This window comes from Lithobates pipiens, unplaced genomic scaffold (genome assembly GCF_037356315.1).
Source record: "Lithobates pipiens isolate NorthernLeopardFrog02 unplaced genomic scaffold, aLitPip1_a1.2 Scaffold_8, whole genome shotgun sequence".
Taxonomy (NCBI): domain Eukaryota; kingdom Metazoa; phylum Chordata; class Amphibia; order Anura; family Ranidae; genus Lithobates; species Lithobates pipiens.
The window spans coordinates 59,846,207-59,864,683 of NW_027507903.1; the positions used below are offsets into that span (position 1 = coordinate 59,846,207).

An 18,477-nucleotide genomic window follows, 5' to 3' on the forward strand; every position below is an offset into this window, starting at 1 on the left:
TTTAAGTTTTTATTTAGGTATATTTTTTTGGTCTCTTTAATGTGACCATATGGAGAATCAGTATATTTTTGTTTTTAATATATATACCTTTAGGGGCAAAGATTTTTTCTATATTTTTTTCCCCTTTTTTATGGTATGTACATTTTCTGTTTGATTACAGAGATGTTCAAATGTGAATTTTATATTTTTCATTGTTTTTATTTTACGTTAAATTCATCTATTCAATATGATGGCCATTTTGGCAGCACTAGTTAGTGTTTTTTCCCTAAACCAAGATGGTGTTTTTTGCCTCAGCTCTGGGGTCAAACCGAGGCTTGGTTTATTGCTTGTATTATTTAAGCGGTGCGTCAGGACGCCGCCCATACCCCGTGACCACGTCCTATAGTGACGAAACGCGTAGGGAGGAGGAGCGACGTCCTGACGCCACCATCTCGTGTTGTTTGTTTGCGGAAGTATTGGGCGCGAATCGAGACCGGCCGGCTCCGATTTGCTTAATGATCGTTTTAACCTTCATTTCTGTAAGTGCGCATTTGTCTCTTACGTTCGATTAAAATTTATTTGGGTTTTACACTATTGTGAGTTTTATTACTTTTTATGTAAACCTGTGAGCGGGAGTGTATTGAGAGGCGAACGGGTTCCAGAGTTCCTTCGCATCCATCTGTGGAAACCCTGGACTGGGGGAATCAGTCATCCGCTCTGCATGGTTCTCTGTAACAAGGAACCATACACCTTCGGTAAGCGGCAGTAATATCTATGGTGGAGGTTGTACACGGGTCACGTTCGTTTTGGATACCTATGCTGTCACTATATCACCGTGGAATATTTTGCAAATAGAGACTTTCTATGGACTTTATGAACACTCCAATATTCTATGTTATAATTTTTTGTCACATATCACGATGTTTTATTAATGTTTAGGGTAACTGGCTATTGGATGATACATTGCTTTTTTGTAGGTTCACATCACATTATGATAATTTATATTATTATTTAAGGGGTCCTTATTGATAATATTGGTACATATTTGCTATTTATACCCAATTTAATTCCACCTTCGGGTATAGTTATCAATTTAATAGCTATTCTTTAGAGTTTATTATATTTTTATGTAGGGGTTTTTCCGCTTATAAATATTAATTTTATTTTTGGTGCAGCTCACCCCTTTCTCTAATTTTCACATTTATTCGAGTATCCACTATCATGTTGGTGTTTTTATGAATAATATCAAGGTATATTTGCTGTCTTCGCAGATTTAGCACCTTCTATCTCCATATAAATTTCTTTATACTTAAAACTTTTCCGCATAGGATAGATAAGTTATCAAGTCAAAGTTTTCTGAGTTTTTTTCACGTAGGTGTATTTTTTGTTTAGTAGTTTTTTTGTAGCGCAACCCACTCTTTTTTCCTTTATACAAAATACAAAAAGAGAGAACAAATTTAAAAGAAGAGGAGAACGCATATTTCATGTTTACAAACATATCTTCTTAGTTTATACATACATATACCCTCTTAACCTTATACTTCTTCTATTTTCTCCCTCGTCCCTCGTCCCTCCCCCTCCCACCTATCCTTCCCTGCAGATATCGCCTGAGGTTCATAATTTAATTATCATTTACTTTTCTTTTTTCCTTTATGCCAAATGTAGTATAACATTTGGGTTGCTGCTTTCTTCTAGTTTTTTATTTGATAAGCGTGGCTTTTCCTCTTTTTTCTATCATTCAGAAGATGTCCAAGACCATACAGAGGTCCCATTTGTCAGCCTAACAGAGCCTTATTGGCACGATGCCCTCATGCATACCTCTAGGAGATGGCAACATCTTTCCCAGACAATCCGTTTAACACCACTAATGAGCAGGAGTCTGCACTGGTGGAAGAATCCAGAGAATCTCTACCAGTTCCATCATTTGGGTTTCCACTCATGGACCACAATTAATTCAGATGCGAGTGGCCAGGGCTGGGGTGCCCATTGCAGAGAATTCCAGATTCAGAGAAGATGGTCCTTTCCCACCAGAGGGATAGTTTCCAACGTCGTAGAAATGAGGGCAGCATTTCCAGCCGTAACCTCTTTTGCATCTCAGGTCAGGGGGCAGAGAGTACATCTGGGTTTGGACAACAAGGCTGCAGTCTCATACCTTCAGAAACAAGGGGGCACCCACAGCAAGACACTTCTGAGGGAAGTGGAACCTGTAATGCTTTGGGCAGAGAGGAACCTGGTAGACCTCAGGGCAATATATCACCCAGGTAAGATGAACACGGAGGCAGATGTCTGATCGAGGAAGTTCGGGGACAACGAGTGGTCTCTCCATCCCCATGTATTCCACCAAATCTCTAATCTATGACAGACCCCACAGGTGAATCTCTTTGCTATGCAGGAGGATTCCAAACTCAGGAGATTCTTCTCTCGCCTCCCACACCCACAAGCTGAAGGAGTAGATGCGCTATCTTGTCCTTGGACCTTCAAGACAGCTTATGCCTTTCCTCCTCGCCCACTTATATCAAAATTCCTCCTCAGACTCCTGAGGGAACCAGTCCAAGTGCTAGCAGTGCTACCCTATTGGCCGAAGAGACCTTGGTTTCCACTAGCCATGCACCTCAGTGTGGATCCCCCGATCAGACTTCCCCCCTTCCCGCAGTTGTTGACCCAAGGCAGGATTTCCCATTCATACCCACAGAAGCTGGATCTTTGTGTATGGAGGTTGAAAGGAGGAGGTTTGAATCGTTAGGCTGTTCCCAGAAGGTCATATCCAGCCTGTTGAAAGCCATAAAACCTACAACCAAGACAATATATGCAAGGATTTGGGACAAGTTCTTATCCTACCCCACAGGAAAAGGTTTTGTTCCTATCTCTCCTTCCACTGCTGCTGTTCTGAGTTTTCTGCAAACTGGTCTCGATTTGGGGCTCAGCCAGAGTTCCCTTAAGGTACAAGTGTCCGCAATTTCTGCAGCAACTAACACCAGGTGGGCAGAAGACCCTCTAGTGGTTACGTTCCTCAGGGGAGTATTGAAGATGAGTCCTCCATCCAGATGTTCCTTTCCAAAGTGGGATCTTCCTCTAATATTGGAAGTCCTAACCACGTATCTGTTTGTGCCGATTGAACAGGTCTCAATTTGGAACTTAACTTTAAAAACTATTGGCTATTACATCCAGCAGCAGGATTTCGGAACTCCACTCTCTGGACATGAGGAATGATCACATACGGTATGCTTTTTCCCAGACAGGTTAGAACTTCTCCCTCTCAAAGCGTTCACACCCAAGGTCACCTCCACGGCAAATTTATCAGAACCATGGGCATTACCAGTTTTTATGGAATCAGAATCAAACTCCTGTCACGAGTTAGACATATCCAAAGTCCTCTGGGCCTACTTGGAAGCCACAGTAAGTTTCAGGAACTCTGAAAGATTATTCATTATTCCATGGGGCAAGAATAGAGGAAAGGAAGCTTCTACCAGAACCTTGGCATCCTGGGTTGTCAAGCTAATTCAGAAAGCTTACAGGGTGAAAAACTTGGAACCTCCAGCTCAGGTGAATGCTCATTCAGCAAAAGCAGTATCAGCTTCCTGGGCAGCGAGGGCAAATATTTATTTGGAAACAGTATGCAGGGCTGCCACTTGGTCTTTCTCGACACACATTCCTTAAACATTATCGCATTGATGCCGGAGCTCTTATGACAGTAGAGTTCAGGAGAAGAGCACTTTGTGCTGCTTTGTCTATATCTGATTACATTTTTTTTCGTTAAAGCATTAAACCCACCCATGTGAGCTAGTTATTTATCACATGTATGCTGCCACGGAGGCACCAGGAAAACGGAAAATTGTATCATACTTACCGTCATTTTCCTTACCTGGTGCCAATCTATGGCAGCATAAGCTCCCACCCTCGGTATTCTATATTATGAAGAATGTTGGGGGAGGGGCTATGCCCTTTCATTTATGCTATTCACTAGTCCTGAAGGCGGAGTAGAGGCGGATCTCTATCACATGTATACTGCCATGGATTGGCACCAGGAAAGGAAAATTACGGTATGATACAATTTTCTGTTTTTGGGTTGTTCCCAGAACAGCAATAGAGAGGAAATATTCCAAAAAGAACACAAGTTCTGGTGGCAACCAGGAATCTGCTAACTTTGGAGAGATTTCTTCACACTTTCTGTTTTGGCAATGGGACAGGAAGTTAAGGCGAAATCTCCAATGGGACACAGATGGGAGAAAGAAACCTGTTAGGAATTATAATCCTCCCTTACCCTATCCAAATTGAAACAAAAAAAGTTTTGCCTTTAATTCTACTTTAAGAATATGTACTTGAATAGTTTTTTTTTTTTACTTTTTACACAAGAATGTAGTGTCAATTTAATGTGCAAAAGTAGTGGTGACATCATCATTGTTCTATACATCACCTATGCAGAGAATGAAGCTGGGAGAGGGGCCCAACAAGTCCCACCAGGATTGCCAACTGTCAGTAAATTCACAGAGTTTGTAAAATCTGAGATTTTTACATCTGGCCTTGAATTTCATGGTTCGCAATCCAGAGTCCCATCCACTAAAGGCTGCCTGCAGAAAACTACAGGAGGGGGCACAGACAAGACCTGTCACCCTGTACAAGAAGAGAGAGCAGCAGTGACCGGTCTTTATTACTGGAAGCTCCTATAGAGAGGCAGGGCTGGCGCAAGCCATAGGCAGCTTAAACAGCTGCCTGAGGGCGCCAGGAGGGAGAGGGCAGTAAAATCTGTGGTTTACAAGGGGAAATCCCGCCCGATGCCCGTCTGTCAAACGTATTGGTTACTTAGAATGCCTAGCATCTTAGCAACCAATGAGGTACTCTCACAGGCCCCGCATCGGAGGAGGAAGATGTAACCTCCTCCTCTTTTCCAGACTTGCTCTGCCTCCGTTCCACTGGTCCGGCAGAGAGACATGCTGCCCAGAATCCAGAGGGGGGCCCACCAGGAGAACAATGATTATGTAAGGGAAGAGTGGGGAAGGGTGCGGTGCATGGCAGCCAGGGAGGGTGAAGACTTCCGCTGTGGTCTCCTTATGCTGTATGTGGGGACTTTGGGAACTTATTGCAGTGCCGGGACTGAGGAATGGCAACCCACTATGCTGGAACTTGTAGTGCCCTCTGTAGGGGTCTGAGATATGGCAGCCTGCTATGCTGGGACTTTTAGTGCCCTAGATTGTGGGGAACTGGGGAATCCTTTTTTTTAAATACCAAACATGTCATACTCATCTGTGCAGTGGTTTTACAAAGAGCAGCCCCAATCCGTCTTCTCACGGGTCCCCCGCTGGTACTGCTGCCCCCCCCAGCATAGCGCCCTGTCATTCTTCAGTCCCCTAGTGGGCTGCCTCAGTGAGGAATGGCAGCTTGCTTTACTGGGACTTTCAGTGCCGTCTGTGGGGGACTAAGGTATGGCAGTCTGCTATGCTGGTACTTGTAGTGCCTTACACTGTGAGGGACTGAGAAATGGCAGTGTAAGGGAGCACTCTGGGAACCCTGATGTAAGGGAGATCTCTGCAGACTCTGATGTAAGGGGGACTCTGGGAACTCTGATGCAAGGCAGAGCTATGGTGATCAGAGACCACCTTGCAGAGTTCCCTTTTACACCAGAGTCCACATCATTCCCTCCTTACATCAGAGTCCCCAGAATCTCCCCTTAAATAAGCGTTCCCAAAAATCCCCTTACATCAGAGCCCCCAGAGTCCCCCCTTACAATGGGGTCTGCAGAGTTCCCCCTTACAGTGTAAAGGGAAACTCTGCGAACTCTGATGTAACTCTTATATAAAGGGGGCTCTGTGAACCCTGATTTTAGGGGGAGACTCTAATGAAAAGAGGAATTATGCAGACTCTGATGTAAAGGGAAATCTATGGACTCTCGTGTAACGTGAAACACTGGGACTCTGAAATAAGGAGGAAATGCTAGACAGAATCTGATTTAACGGAGAACTCTGTGGACTCTTATGTAAAGAGGAACTCTTATATAAGGGGGGGCACTCTAGTATAGGGGGAAACACTGGGGACTCTGATGTAAGGAGGGACTCTGGGAACTCTGAGCTACAGGGAAATGCTGGGGACTGTGATGTAAGAGGGAACCCTTATGTGAACAGAGGGTTCATCCTGACTGCTGCACTCTATATGCTGTTTTGTATGTTACTTACTACTGACCTCTGCACTACATTATGTTGTACATTACATAGTCCTGACCAAGGTGTCCATTGTCTCAACAGCTGCTGGTTTTAATTAAGTTCTTCTTTAAAGTAATATTAAAGGTTCCCTTTTTTTTTTTAACCGCTTGCGGACCAGCTGCCACAGTTTTACTATGGCAGGTTGGCTCCGCTGCGTGAAATCAAGTTATTGTACCTGATCTCGCAAGGCTTGGCTAGTGGGCACGCGCGTGGCGCCAGGGGGTGCGTGCATGCCCATCGCAAGCTCAGTGAGTCTGACCCCGGGTTCCGCGGACTCGATGTCCACGGGGATACCCGCGATCGCCTCACGGAGAGGGCGAACGGGGAGATGCTGATGTAAAGAAGAATTTCTCCGTTCTGCCTAGTGACACTGACACTGAACACAGCTCCCTGTGATCGGGAGCGATGATCAGTGATGTGTCATACACAGCCCCTCCCCCCACAGTTAGAATCACTCCCTAGGGCACACTTAACCCCTACAGCTCCACCTAGGGTTAAACCCTTCACTGCCAGTCACATTTACACAGTAATCAATGCATTTTTAATCGCACTGATCGCTGTATAAATGTGAATGGTCCCAAAATAGCTCCAAAAGTGTCCGATGTGTCCGCCATAATGTCGCAGTCATGATAAAAATCACTGACTATTGCCATTACTAGTAAAAAAAAAAAATTAGAAAAATGCCATAAAACTATCCCCTATTTTGTAAACACTATAACGTTTACGCAAACCATTCAATAAACGCTTATTGTGATTTTTTTTAACCAAAAATATGTAGAAGAATACATATTGGCCTAAACTGATGGAAATTTTTTATTTATTTTTAATATTTGTGGGGGATGTTTATTATAGCAAAAAGTAAAAAAATGCGTTTTTTTTTTCAAAATTGACGCAATTTTTTTGTTTATAGCGCAAAAAATAAAAAACGTAGAGGTGATCAAATACCACCAAAAGAAAGCTCTATTTGTGGGGGAAAAGTTACGTCAATTTTGTTTGGGAGCCACGTCACACAACCGCACAATTGTCAGTTAAAACGACACAGTGCCGAATCGCAAAAAGTGTTCTGGTCTTTGGCTAACCAAATAATCCGGGGCTGAAGTGGTTAAATACCAAACATGTCATACTCATATGCTCTGTGCAGTGGTTTTGCAAAGAGCAGCCCCGATCCGTCTCTTCACGGGTCCCCCACTAGTACTGCTGGCCCCTCCCCCCTGCTGAGTGCCCCCAGAGCAAACAGCTTGCTCTGGGGGCTGCCAGGCAGGCTTTCTCCCGAGCCGCTGCTCTTCATGTCTATTCACACACAGAGCCGTGGCTTGGTCCAACCCCTTCTCTCTCCTCATTGGCTCACTGGCTGTGTACTGACAGTCCCTAGGGAGTTGAGGGTCTCGTGCACATCGCTGGATTGAGTGGGGACTCAGGTAAGTATTAGGGGGCTGAGGGGTGCTGCTGCACACAGAAGGTTTTTTACCTTCATGCATAGAATTCATGAAGATAAAACACCTTGTGCCTTTCCAATCACTTTAACCACTTGCTTACTGGGCACTTAAACCCCGCTCCTGCCCAGACCAATTTTCAGCTTTTAGCGCTGATGCATTTTGAATGACAATTGCGCGGTCATACAACACTGTACCCAAATGAAATTTTTATCATTTTTTTCCCACAAATAGAGCTTTCTTTTGGTGGTATTTAATTACAGCTGGGAGTTTTATTTTTTGCTAAACAAACAAAAAAAGATGCAAAAAAAAAAATCAAAAAAAAATCATGTTTAATAGTTTGTTATAAAATTTTGCAAACAGGTCATTTTTCTCCTTCATTGAAGTGCGCTGATGAGGCGGCACTGATAGGCTGCACTGGTGGGCACTGATAGGCTGCATTGGTGGGCACTGATAGGCTGCATTGGTGGGCACTGATAGGCTGCACTGGTGGGCACTGATAGGCATAGTTAAGGCAGCACTAATAGGCACAGATAAGGCGGCACCGATGGGCACAGATAAGGCGGCACTGATGGGCAAAGATGGGCACAGATAAGATGGCATGGATGGGTGGCACGGATGGGTGGCACTAAGGGGCACTGATAGGTACCACTGATAGATGGGACTGATGGGCACTGATAGGTGGCACTGATAGGTGGCTCTGATAGGTGGCACTGCTGGGCACTGATGGGCGGCACTGATGGGCGGCACTGATGGGCACTGGTAGATGACACTGATGGGCACGGATATGTGGCACTGGGGTGCAGCACCTTTGTTGAGGCAGATTGTGGGCACTGCTGGGTGGCACTGTGGGCACTGCTGGGTGGCACTGTGGGCACTGCTGGGTGGCACTATGGGCACTGCTGGGTGGCACTGACGGGGGGCACTTATTTTTTAATGAGGTGGCACTGGCAGGGGGCAGGTGGGCACTGGCAGGGCTGGCCGTGATCGGGACTGATGTCCCGATCACGGCCGTCGGTGATCGGCTCTTTTTTTTCTCCTCGCGCTGTTAGCGCGAGGAGGAATAATAGCCGATTACCGGCTCCATTGTTTTACATGATCAGCTGTCATTGGCTGACAGCTGATCACGTGATAAGGGGTCGGGATCGACCCCTTGCTCGGATCGGTGATCAGGCGAGTCTCATAGACTCGCCGATCACAGAGCGCGCCGCGCGCGCCCCTCAGGGGGCGCGCAGGCCGCTCGTGCACGGGATGACGTCAATAGACGTAGTCCCGGCAAAGGAGGTCCGCGCTGTAGCCGTCATTCGGCTATAGCGCGCGTCTCAAGTGGTTATTAAGGTGAGCTAAGTCAGACAAAATTATATCCTTTTTGTGTGCACAAAAGCATGTAATGGAAATGTTTATTTTTAGAAAATGAACCTTTAAGAAAATATTCCCTCCTGTCACAATGGTTATTGTGGCGGAAAAATGGTGTGTGCAGGGCTGGGACAATGAGTGGGCAGGAGGGTCAGCTGCCCTGGGCACAGCGGAGCGGGGGGGCATAGAATGGACACAGGGCAGTAAACCCATTCTACCGCATGCATTAACAGTGAGGGAGGGGGCACAGTTCCCCATCCTTGCCCTGGGTGCTAAATGAACCTGCCACGGTACTGGGTGTGTGTGTGTGTGTGTGTGTGTGTGTGTGTGTGTGTGTGTGTGTGTGTGTGTGTGTGTATATATGTGTGTGGGGGGGGCTTTCAGATGGAGGGGGGATGCACTTTAACCTAAGTAGACAAAATTCCTTGCACTGGACCTACAGAGAGGCAATGGGGGTTATTTACGAAAGGCAAATCCACTTTGCACTGAAAGTGCACTTGGAAGTGCGGTCTAAATGCACTCTAAATCTAAGGGGTAGCTCTGAAATAAGGGGAGGCTCTGCTGATTTTATCATCCAATCATGTGCAAGCTAAAATGCTGTTTTTTATTTTCCTTGCATGTCCCCCTCGGATCTACAGTGACTTCACTTTCAAGTGCACTTGCAGTGCAAAGTGGATTTGCCTTTTGTAAATAACCCCCATTGCCTCTCTGTAGGTCCAGTGCAAGGAATTTTGTCTACTTAGGTTAAAGTGCATTCCCCCCCCCCTCCATCCGAAAGACAGATCTGGAAGAAATACACAAAACACACAATGATTTAAAGTGAAGTTTCACACACAAATAGTCTATTTTTTTACATTTACATACATGTAAATCTATAATAAGGCTTATCTGTAGGTAAAAAAAATATATCTCCTAAACCTGTATGGTTTAGGAGATATTCCCCTTGCAATGAGCCACTGACTTCAGCGGCACATGCGCACAAGGGATTCCTGGCTGAAAGCCCAGCAGACACCGGACCTTGCTGGAAAGAAGTCTCCCGTGCTCATGCGTGGGAGTGACGACATCCCAGCTCCAGCCACTCACAGTGCTGGAGCCGTGATACCCAAAAGACACGCCAAGGGAACATGTCATCTCCCTCGGCATGGACCAGGTGAGATACCGACACCTTCATTCTAAGGTAAGTATCTCATAATGATCTAGTATGCCGTGCATACTAGCTCATTATGCCTTTTGCCTTACAGGGGTATTAAAAAAAAAGTGTCAGTGGGTATACAACCGCTTTAAGGGAAGGTGACCCCCTGACATGCCACATTTGGCATGTCATTTTTTTGGGGGGGGGGGGGATCGGAAACCCTCTTTTTAGAGGGTTCCAGCTCCCACTTCCTCCCGGGGCACCGCGCGGTGAAAAGAAGTTCACCTCCACTCCCCTCTGCAATCATCTGGGACACATCACAGGTCCTAGGTGATTTCCCGGCCAATCACAGCACGCAGCGCGGCTCATGTGTGAAGCCACAGCCGGGCGCCCACAATGACAATGCCAGAGAATGCCGCAGAGAGGAGGGGGAGACGAGCGGGGCTTCGTTTCCCTCCGCATCGCTGGACCCTGGGACAGGTAAGTGTCCAATTAATAAAAGTCAGCAGCTGCAGTATTTGTAGCTGCTGACTTTTAATTATTATTATTTTTATTATTATTTTTTTGGGCGGAACTCCGCTTTAAGTAAGAATACACACGACTCTAGTATTCGGACAATATTTGCTTATCAGTTCAGCTTTAATGTCTAGAGTATATGTCTAGTCCATTTTATATAGTACATAATGAAGTCCAGAGTCTAATCCTGGTATCGATGAATGCACAGTATTTCACATTAGTCCAGGTTCACAGTCCAACCCTGGAGGCACACCTCCACCAAGAGCCATAAACATTTCACAGCTCTCATACATAGGACATCAAGGTGGAGACTTTTCTTGTAAAGAAGTGTAATGCTCTGTGGCTGCACATTGACTTATCAGAGAGATAAGAAAGCAGAAGGTCTGAGTCCTTCTACCTTCCCCAGCCAGGTAATCCATTGAATAGGAGCTGCTGACTTTATTGCCAGTATGACGTGAAATCTGGTTGCTTGGTGACCTTGCCTCTGGTTTTTATGATCTAGGCAAGCCATGAGAGATGAGGGAGTGGTTTCAAAATTGAATTAACACTGGTCTGTCAAGTTTGTCTTTTCTTTTTTCCTGTAGAGACCCAACTATAGTGTTAGTGCTGCAATAGGCAGTGTGGAAGTGCAATATAGTGGACTGGCAGATCCCTGCAGCCTGTGCTTTCCAGGAGCTGGCAGAGCTGGCAGAGCTGGCTGGGTAGCAGGTTGCTGATTGCCTAGGACTTTAGTATGTAATAAGAGACAAAAGCCAGACATGACTCTCCTCTCTGGAATACTGTGACTGCTTCTCCTCTTTTCCCCCCATCGGTTGAATGGTTTGCTTTTATACTTGTGTCTAAATGCCGTTGGAATAATCCCTGCAGTACTGGCTGCAAGAAAAAAAAAGACTAAAATTAAGGCGATGGAGCGGAAGGTGGAAAGTTTAGAAGGCTGCGGATCGCACAATGGTCCTGTGCATCAGGTAAGAAAGCGAACATTCAGCTTCCCTTATTGCTGTATTTATGTTTTGCTTCATTTACTAATGAAGGTGGATGCATAGATCTGCAATGCATAGATGGGCACTGATGACTGCCTCTGGAGGGCAATTAAATCTGAGTGATGGGGAAATGTGTTATGCACAATGCCAGCCTTACCTTTTGCCAACTGATTGAAATATAAAATAATAGAAGCAGCAACTATAATGTTACATATAATAGAGACAGTACCTATAAAATAATAGAAGCAGCAACTATAATCTAACGTATAAGAGAGGCAGTACCTATAATATATAACAGACAGCATCTATAATATATAAAATATGCAGCACCTATAATACTGTATATAACAGAGACAGCACCTATAATATATAACAGAGACAGCACCTATAACACTGTATATAACAGAGACAGCACCTATAACACTGTATATAACAGAGGCAGCACCTATAATATATAACAGAGACAGCACCTATAACACTGTATATAACAGAGACAGCACCTATAACACTGTATATAACAGAGACAGCACCTATAATATATAACAGAGACAGCACCTATAACACTGTATATAACAGAGACAGCACCTATAATATATAACAGAGACAGCACCTATAACACTATATAACAGAGACAGCACCTATAATATATAACAGAGACAGCACTTATAATATATAAAATATGCAGGACCTATAACACTGTATATAACAGAGACAGCACCTATAATATATAACAGAGACAGCACCTATAATATATAACAGAGATAGCACCTATAATTTATAACATAGCCAGCACCTATAATTTATAATAATAATAATATAATAGGCACCTATGACTTAATGGAAGCAGCAAATAATATAGGAAGCACCTATAATATAATGTATACTAGAGGCATTACCTATAATACAACATATAATAGAGCCAGTTCCTAAAATATAACAGAAGCAGCAACTATAATACAGCATATAACAGAGGAAGCACCTATAATATAAACTATATTAAAGGCATCACCTATAATAACAATAGAATAGAGGCAGCAGCACCTATAATATAACAGAAGCAGCAACTATAATATGATAAATAATTAAGGTAGTGCCTATAATATAAAATATATTATCAGCAGCAGCAGCTATAATATTGCACTAGAGTTTCAGGATAGACATGAGTGAGTGGGATGTCTTACCGATTGCTGGCAGTGCAAAACCTAGCAATGTGTTACAGAGCTGCCAACATTTTAAAATATTTTTTTTGCTGCTGTGCTATGGTCATCAGAATACTGTCTCTGGGGACCATGGAGACTTATCTATACCCAGCTGGGATGTATATATCATTGAAATAATAGTGTATGTGTATATATATATATATATATATATATATATATATATATATATATATATATATATTACAAGTACAGTATCTGTAAAGTGACGATAATATACACAGTGCTTGGCATGTTTATATTGTCATATATATATATATATATATATATATATAAAATGTATATTTTATAATTAAAGGTATTTATATAGCACCAACAATTTACAAAGCTCTTTACATACTGTACATTTACGTCAGTCCCTGCTGACAAGGAGCTTACAATCTAAGAACCCTATCTCACATGTGCGCACACACTAGGACCAATTTGGACAGGAGCCGAATTAACCTACTTAAAAGCTGATCTCCAGAGAATATAATAATGCTCCCTTGCAGTGGGGCTGCTACTCCATTCCAAGGGTAAATGCTCATTTAGGTCTAGGGGAACAAGAAAAGCAATTTTACTTACCCAATCCTCTGCACTGCAGGGTCAGTCCTCACATCTTTACATCCCCTATGTTCCAGCAGTCTCTGGTCCTCTGACGTCATCAAGCAATCATAGCCCTGCCTTGGACTTGAGGATGCTGAGAGGCAGTCCACCACTGGAGCATAGAACAGAGGACTAGGCAAGTGAAACCGCTTTTGCCATCCCCTAGGCAAGCATTTAACCCTTGCAGTGCAAGAGCAGGGCATATCTTCATTTTGCTGGAGTTGTTCTTTAAATTGTTGGAGGAAACTCACACAAGCACAGGGAGAACTTGCAGTGTCCGGAGAGTGTCCTGGCCTGGTCCCATACTGGGTACCCCAGCGGCACAAAGAAAGTGTATCAATCACTAAGCCATATGTTTATTTCAATTTTTTTCCTCTGCTGCTCTTTAAAATAATTACACAAAGCATACAGAGTGAATGAATGGTTAAAATGGATTTATCCCATAGGAGTTTTTTTTTTTTTATTGTACAGCTGGCCAACTTTGAGCACCAGGGACATTTCCAGGGATGAACTATCCTTCTAAACCTGAGATGATTTTTTAAGGAACATTCTGACTTTTATATCACTATAACAATATCAAAAGCAATGATGATAAAAACAAAAAACAAAAACAGTGATGATGTGCAAAGTGTACTGACCCATAACAACCAATAGAATTTTCAGTGTAGCCAGTGAAAGATCTTTGTCTGCACTTTGCACATCATGACTTCAGCTGGAGCTTCCTTACTGCATAAGCCAATAAGAGTGTGCTGGAGGCAGCTGTACAGAGCGGGGAGAATCCAGGCGACCATATGGAGTAAGGATTTATTTTTACTGCTGAGCTCAATGCAGTTAAGATGTTGACAACAGGATCTGCCAGTACAGTGTGGTAGGTGCTAGGAAACCTTTGGAAGTCAACAGTGATCTTAGAGCTATAATTTGGAAGGTCATGTGAGTGCACATAGAGGACAGAAAGATGGGATAAGTATGGGTTACCCAGCAGCAATGTGGATTAGTTGCCCTGCTGGCTTTAAAGATACAGGTCCACCTAGAGACCAAGCCTCTACCGAGTAACATAGTAATTAGCTATCTCAAACAAATATGACAAATGTTTGATTTATCTATGAAAATCATGACTTACTACTACTAAGACACTGAGATTTGCCCCGAGCTTAGTTAAGGGATGTAGCAGAGGTGACACAACAGGATATGTTTTATGAATCATACAGCTGAATAAAAAATGCAGGTGACTTCAAAAGCAACTTCACCCCTGTAATATTTGCCCCCCCTACGCCACCAGCTTTAAAAATCAAGCATGGTATTTTCTGTCGGTATTTGGGATCTGGCAGAGACCTTCAGGATTTCTGTCATTTTCAGGGTCTTTCTGTGAATGCACTCAGGTGCGCAGGTCTTTGCAAAGTCTCAAATACCAGACCCCTCATCTGTGCAAATGCAGCAAAATTCCATAGGTCCCAAATACCTGGCAAAGAGCGCTATCATGTCTGCACATGCAGAGATCTCGCTGTTTGCATGTGCATCTGTGTCAGGGCTGGACTGGGACAGAAATTTGGCCCTGGACTTCACCCAGATCAGCCCACTTACATTTTGAGTGCCCCATCAGAAATCCCTTACATCAGAGTGTCCCATCACCAGCCCCCTTACAACAGAGTGTCCCATTACCAGCCCCCTTACATCAGAGTGTCCCATTACCAGCCCCCTTACATCAGAGTGTCCCATTACCAGCCCCCTTACATCAGAGTGTTCCATCAGCATCCCCTTTCATCAGAGTGTCCCATCAGCAGCCCCCTTACATCAGAGTGTCCCATTACCAGCCCCCTTACATCAGAGTGTCCCATTACCAGCCCCCTTACATCAGAGTGTTCCATCAGCATCCCCTTACATCAGAGTGTCCCATCAGCAGCCCCCTTACATCAAAGTGTCCCCTCAGCAGCCCCCTTACATCAGAGTGTCCCATCAGCAGCCCCTTACATCAGAGTGGCCCACTGAGCCATCGGCCCACCGGGAAACTCCTGGTAGTCCCGATGGCCAGTACATGGCTGACCTGTGTAAAACTCTCAGGGGATTTCAACAAAGTACTACCAACAGTTTTCTGGCACTATGACCCTTTAGGCCTCTGCCAGATTCAGAAATACCTACTGCCTGTTTCTGTAACTTTACCAAAATACACAGCAGATTCCAGTAGTGCTTAATAGGGCTACATTTACAAAGTGGCACCATTCATGCACCAATTTCAAAAAGAATTACCTCCATTTTGTAGATAACGAAACTGGAAGTAATCAAAGAGAAACTATACTCACCATCAGTCTAGTAAAGCAGCATCCTGAAGAACCCTGCTGGCCGCTGACCTCTTCAACCAGTTGCCGCCCGCCCACTATCAAATGACGGAGGGTCGGTGCAGCTCTCTTTCTGGTTGGACATAATATGACGGCACACCCGAACGTCTGCTCCCACGTTCCCCTGGGGCATGGCCATGCCGTGTTGCTAGGACATGGCACAACCCTAAACTCTGTAAAAAGCCGCTAACGTGGCTCTTTAACCATGTGATCGGCTGTGTCTAATCACAGCCGATCACATGTAAATATAGGACGTGTCAGTGATCGGCTCTCATCGCTTCACACTGACAGAGTGTGTGGCAAGGAGAGCCGATCAGCACCATCTCCTTGCAGGGGACAACAAGACATGTAATCAGAGAACTGATCATCAGTGCCCTGATTACACTAAATCAATGGCCTTTAGTGATGCCAGTCAGTGCTGGCTTTCAGTACCCATCAGTGCTGCCCATCAATGCCCATCAGTGCTGCCCATCAGTGCCACCCATTAGTGTTCATCAGTGCTGCCTATCAGTGCCCTCCAGTGCCACCTATTAGTGCCCACCAGTGCCACCTATCAGTGCCGCCTATCAGTGCTAATCAGTGCCACGTATCAGTGCCCATAAGTACGGCATATTTGTGTCTCCTCATCAGTGCCACCTAATCAGTGCTCTTAAATGCCACCTAATCAGTGCCCATAAGTGCCACCTCATCAGTGCAGCCCATCGGTGCCCATTAGGGCAGCCTCATCAGCGCACATCAGTGAAGGAGAAAAATTACTTTTCTCTTTCGTTCATTGACAGACACAGCGCTCCATTATTCAGAACCATAGGGTTATACTGACCCCTACAGGAGTAGGACACTAGGCAGAAAAAAAGACTTGGCTTTGCCTTTGGGCAGTCCCAGGTGGTATATACCACTCTCCCTGCTATAGGCCTTCAGTTTTTTTCTGCCTATTCAGGAGTAAGGACCTAGTTCCCTGCTGGGATCTCTTGTCCTGCGAATGTTTTTGTTATTTTATTTTTTCCTGGATTTTTCTCTGGGGAGATATACAATCAACTACCGGACTGGGCGATGGGATGGACACTAAGATCCAGTGGTCTCCCCAGTCTGGCCAGCGAGTGCATGCAGACCACAGCTACGTGCTAGGTAGCTAGTCTGCTAGTGGTGTTGCTCTTTGGTCCCAGATCTGGCGTGGTTACGTCAGTGGGGGTTTGCGGTCCTGGGCTGCCTGGACAATGTTCTTCTGCGAGTCATCGAGGGGCAACGTGGCTCCTATACTTACCTTACAGATTTCAGTTGGCTTCTATACTATCTGAAGTCTGCTTTGGCCCATTCCAGAACATTGGATTATCTGAGCCTGGTCTGGGCTTCAGCTCTGGCCAGAGTGTTTCTTCCTCTGGACAAACTCCAGAAGTTGCATGCTGCGTTTTTCATTTACTGTTGTCTGGCAAGTGGGCCTCCTTGCGGACCTGTATGTACATGTTGGGTTTGATGGTGTCTACCTATTGGGACGATTCCATTTTCACAGTTCCATACAAGCTCCCTTCAGGAAGATCCTGGCATAATGGAACAAGTGCCCGAGGTCTCTGGACAATCGGATTCGGCTGAGCCTGGAAACCGGAGCTTCCCTGGTCTGGTGGCTTCACTCTCCGGTTCTTCGGAGGGGTAAATCCTTTCTCCTCTTGTATTGAACAGGGTGACCACCAAAGCCAGTCTGTCTGGGTAGGGAGATGTCCTGGGACTGAGCTCTGCTCAGGGTTGTTGGATGCTGGTGGAATCCAAACTACTGAGCATAATCCTGGAACTTTGAGCGTTCAGACTATGTCTGGATCATGGACAGATCAACTTCGGGGGCTCCTGGTACAGATCCATTTGGACAATGCAACGCCGGTGGCTTATATCAATCACCAGGGCGGGCCAAATAGGGTGTTGGCAGCCCTGTCAGTTGTCAGAATCTTCCGGTGGGCAGAACGTCTCGTTCTGGTCCTCTCTGACGTCGGGGTCTGCGGGCGAGGGGCTTATCGGAATCCGGGAGCCCCCTTTAATAAGGGGACCCCTGGATACCGGCCCCCCACCCTATGTGAATGAGTATGGGGTACAATGTACCCCTACCCATTCACCTGTAAAATAAAGTACAAAAAAAACACAACACACAAGATAAAATAATTTATCACACAGCTCTGGGGGTCTTCCGTCTTCGGGGGTCTTCTCGCCGGACTTCTCCGCTATCTTCTTATAGCGGAGGAGTCCGGCGAGAAGACCCCCGAAGACGGAAGACCCCCGGAGCTGTGCAATAAATTATTTTATCTTGTGTGTTGTGTTTTTTTTTGTACTTTATTTTACAGGTGAATGGGTAGGGGTACATTGTACCCCATACTCATTCACATAGGGTGTGGGGCCGGTATCCGGGGGCCCCCTTATTAAAGGGGGCTCCCGGATTCCGATAAGCCCCTCGCCCGCAGACCCCGACAACCAACGGCCAGGGTTGTCGGGAAGAGGCCCTTGTCCTTATCAACATGGGGACAAGGTGCTTTGGGGTGAGGGGGCACCCCCATGTTGAGGGCACGCGGCCCCTCCTCACCCCAAAGCACCTTGTCCCCATGTTGATGAGGACAAGGGGCTCGCTCGCTCGCCCTTCCTTTCCTGGCCGGCCGGGTAGCGTGCTTGGACAAGGGTCTGTTGTGGACTTGGGGGGGACCCCCATGCCCTTTTTTTTTTGGCGTTGGGGTTCCCCTTTAAGTCCATACCAGGTGGCGGGGCCAGCGACGTCTCC

The 18,477-nt window shown here is 45.4% G+C and overlaps 1 protein-coding gene across 2 annotated transcripts in view; it reads left to right on the forward strand.

Moving 5' to 3' along the window:
• The first annotated feature begins 11,159 nt into the window (after nt 1-11,159).
• PDE8A (phosphodiesterase 8A) overlaps nt 11,160-18,477 on the forward strand; it is a 448,334-nt gene continuing 441,016 nt past the window's right edge. The window contains exon 1 of one of the 2 annotated variants that reach the window (XM_077471009.1): nt 11,160-11,575. In XM_077471009.1, the coding sequence (XP_077327135.1) occupies nt 11,516-11,575 (60 nt within the window). In that variant the 5' untranslated portion in view covers nt 11,160-11,515. The remainder of the gene's footprint in view (nt 11,576-18,477) is intronic. The other variant, XM_077471011.1, reaches the window with a different exon arrangement.